Below are 2,405 nucleotides of genomic sequence, written 5' to 3'. Positions count from 1 at the left end.
TGCGTCCGAACCTGAGAGGCTCGGCCACCGTATGGTGTAAGTGCGAAGAATCCGCAGCTTATAAATTACTTTCTACTAGACTACTCACAATTGGCTGGTCACAAGCAAGACTCCTCCCTCTCGACAGTAGACCTGTGCAGTGCTACAAATGCTGGTCATATGGGCACGTACGTGGCTCTTGTACATCTAATATTGATAGAATAGGATGGTGCTTCAAATGCGGCTATGAAGGACACCCTGCTAACACCTGCAACAATGACAAACCAATTTGTAGATTATGCCAAGACAACAAACTCGATAGCAACCATAAAATGGGTACGAACAACTGTCGTACCTACTTAAACTACAAAAAAGACAAATTAAAACCTACTTACAACAATAACCCTAATAGCAACACAGAAGGCAGGCCGGAGGTACCTGAAAACAATAGAAAAGAATCAATATGACGAATAGACAAACAAACAATCATCTAACTAATAAGCAATCATTCATATCATCCTATTTAGCTTCAAACCCTCTCCCCAATGACACCAGCACCTCTATAACTACGATGTCCATTTTACAAATCAACCTTAATCATGCAATAGCTGCTCAAGCCTTACTTGAAAGATATATAGTTAATAATAAAGTCTGTACTGCACTTATTTCTGAGCCGTACAACTCTAAAAAATGTGGCTGGTTCGGTGATACCTACAATAATGCTGCAATTATCGTGAATAATCCTCGCATCTATTATCCCAATTTAATAGATAAAGGAGACAACTACATAGTAGTTGAAGTTCATTCTATCATCTTCATTTCAATATACTGCCCACCTAATGAAAATAGAAAGAAATATGAAAAGAGATTACACTCAATTTCCATAATAGTCACTAAATACAATCACCTGATGCTGATAATCGGTGGTGACTTTAATGCACATAATACATACTGGGGATCTGCCAAAAATAATTTGAGAGGAAAAATCCTTTATAATTGGGCCAAAACCAACAGACTACATATCCAAAATGTTGGAAACATTCCTACATGCGTACGTCCCCAAGGTTCCTCTATAGTCGATATAACTTTCGCCAACAGTAAGGCTTCTGCAAACATAACTGGCTGGCGAGTCATAGACGAAGAATCCTTGTCTGATCACAAGTATATTGAATTTTTTCTTCATCCGCTTACCCATAATAAACCTATAATTAAAAACTATCCTAGATGGAACGTAAAATCTTTTAATAAAGAACGTGCTGAGGCTGCCACTCTGGCATATGCATGGGGCAACAGCCTGACCTCCTCCAACCCCTTTCAGTCCAAGATCGACTTAATAAATAAATATCTTACCGGAATTGCAAACATCTCCATGACTCGATGCCAAAGAACCTCCAGACTTCCACCTCAACCCTGGTGGTCCAATGAAATAAAAACGTTAAGAAACTCCTGCCAACAATACAGNCAGAACACGTAAGACGACTATATACACATACATTTAATTCAATAGTTCTATATGGTGCTCCTGTATGGGCCAAGACAATATTAGAAGATAAAAAAATACAAAAAAGCCTTTTAATGCTACAAAAGAAAATGGCTAACCGTATAGCATGCTGCTACAGAACAGTTGCACTAAACACCGTATTACTACTATCAAGATGTGCCCCCATGAATGTTCAAATAGAAGTCACTGCCGAGCTATTTTTCGCGATCGAGAAACTCAAAAAACGTCAATTTACACCAACTGACCTAAAGAGGCTTAAAAACGAAAGAAACCCGCTAATACTGAGAAAATGGAAAGAAAAAATATCAGAAGCTCCCATACCTATAAACACCATCACCCATGCTATCTATAATAATTATGACAAATGGATGAATCGTAAACACGGTCGTCTAAATTACACACTATCACAAGTTTTAACCGGCCACGGCTGCTTCGGCAAATATTTATATCGTATACAAAAGGAACAATCACCTGCCTGTCACCACTGCGTGTCTGCAATGGATGACAATCTACACACAATGCTGTTTTGCCCTGCATGGTTAGATATTAGGCCTCCTATCTTAACTATAGCAAACACATCATCAACGATTGACGACATACTTACTACCATGTTGTCTTGCCCAGACGCGTGGCAAACTATACTTACCTTTGCTCTTAGCGTAATCTCACGAAAGGAGCACGATGAAAGACAAAGAGAGCAATTCCGCGCACGACGACAATAAACCGTAATATATTGAGAATGAGAATAAATTATGCATTTACGATTAAAACAACCTATTGTTATCTGTACAGAAAATGTACCATACTGTACCATTACCTCATCTACGCCCACCTAACCCAAGCCTTCTTTATAGGCTGTTATTTATACTAATTTATTTATTTATTGAATCGTTTACAAGTTATTTATTTAATATGTTTTATGTTA

The 2,405-nt window shown here is 38.1% G+C and overlaps 1 protein-coding gene across 1 annotated transcript; it reads left to right on the top strand.

The window, feature by feature from the left end:
* Positions 1-550: 550 nt before the first annotated feature.
* LOC108623435 (uncharacterized) lies at positions 551-1,453 on the top strand. Its single transcript, XM_018021946.1, has one exon. It carries the CDS (start codon positions 551-553, stop codon positions 1,451-1,453), a length of 903 nt encoding a protein of 300 aa, XP_017877435.1.
* The last annotated feature ends 952 nt before the right edge of the window (positions 1,454-2,405 follow it).

This window comes from Ceratina calcarata, unplaced genomic scaffold, assembly GCF_001652005.2.
Source record: "Ceratina calcarata isolate Rehan_Ccalc_2016 unplaced genomic scaffold, ASM165200v1 scaffold2671, whole genome shotgun sequence".
Classification (NCBI taxonomy): Eukaryota; Metazoa; Arthropoda; class Insecta; order Hymenoptera; family Apidae; genus Ceratina; species Ceratina calcarata.
This window is presented reverse-complemented; position numbering and strand designations above follow the sequence as displayed.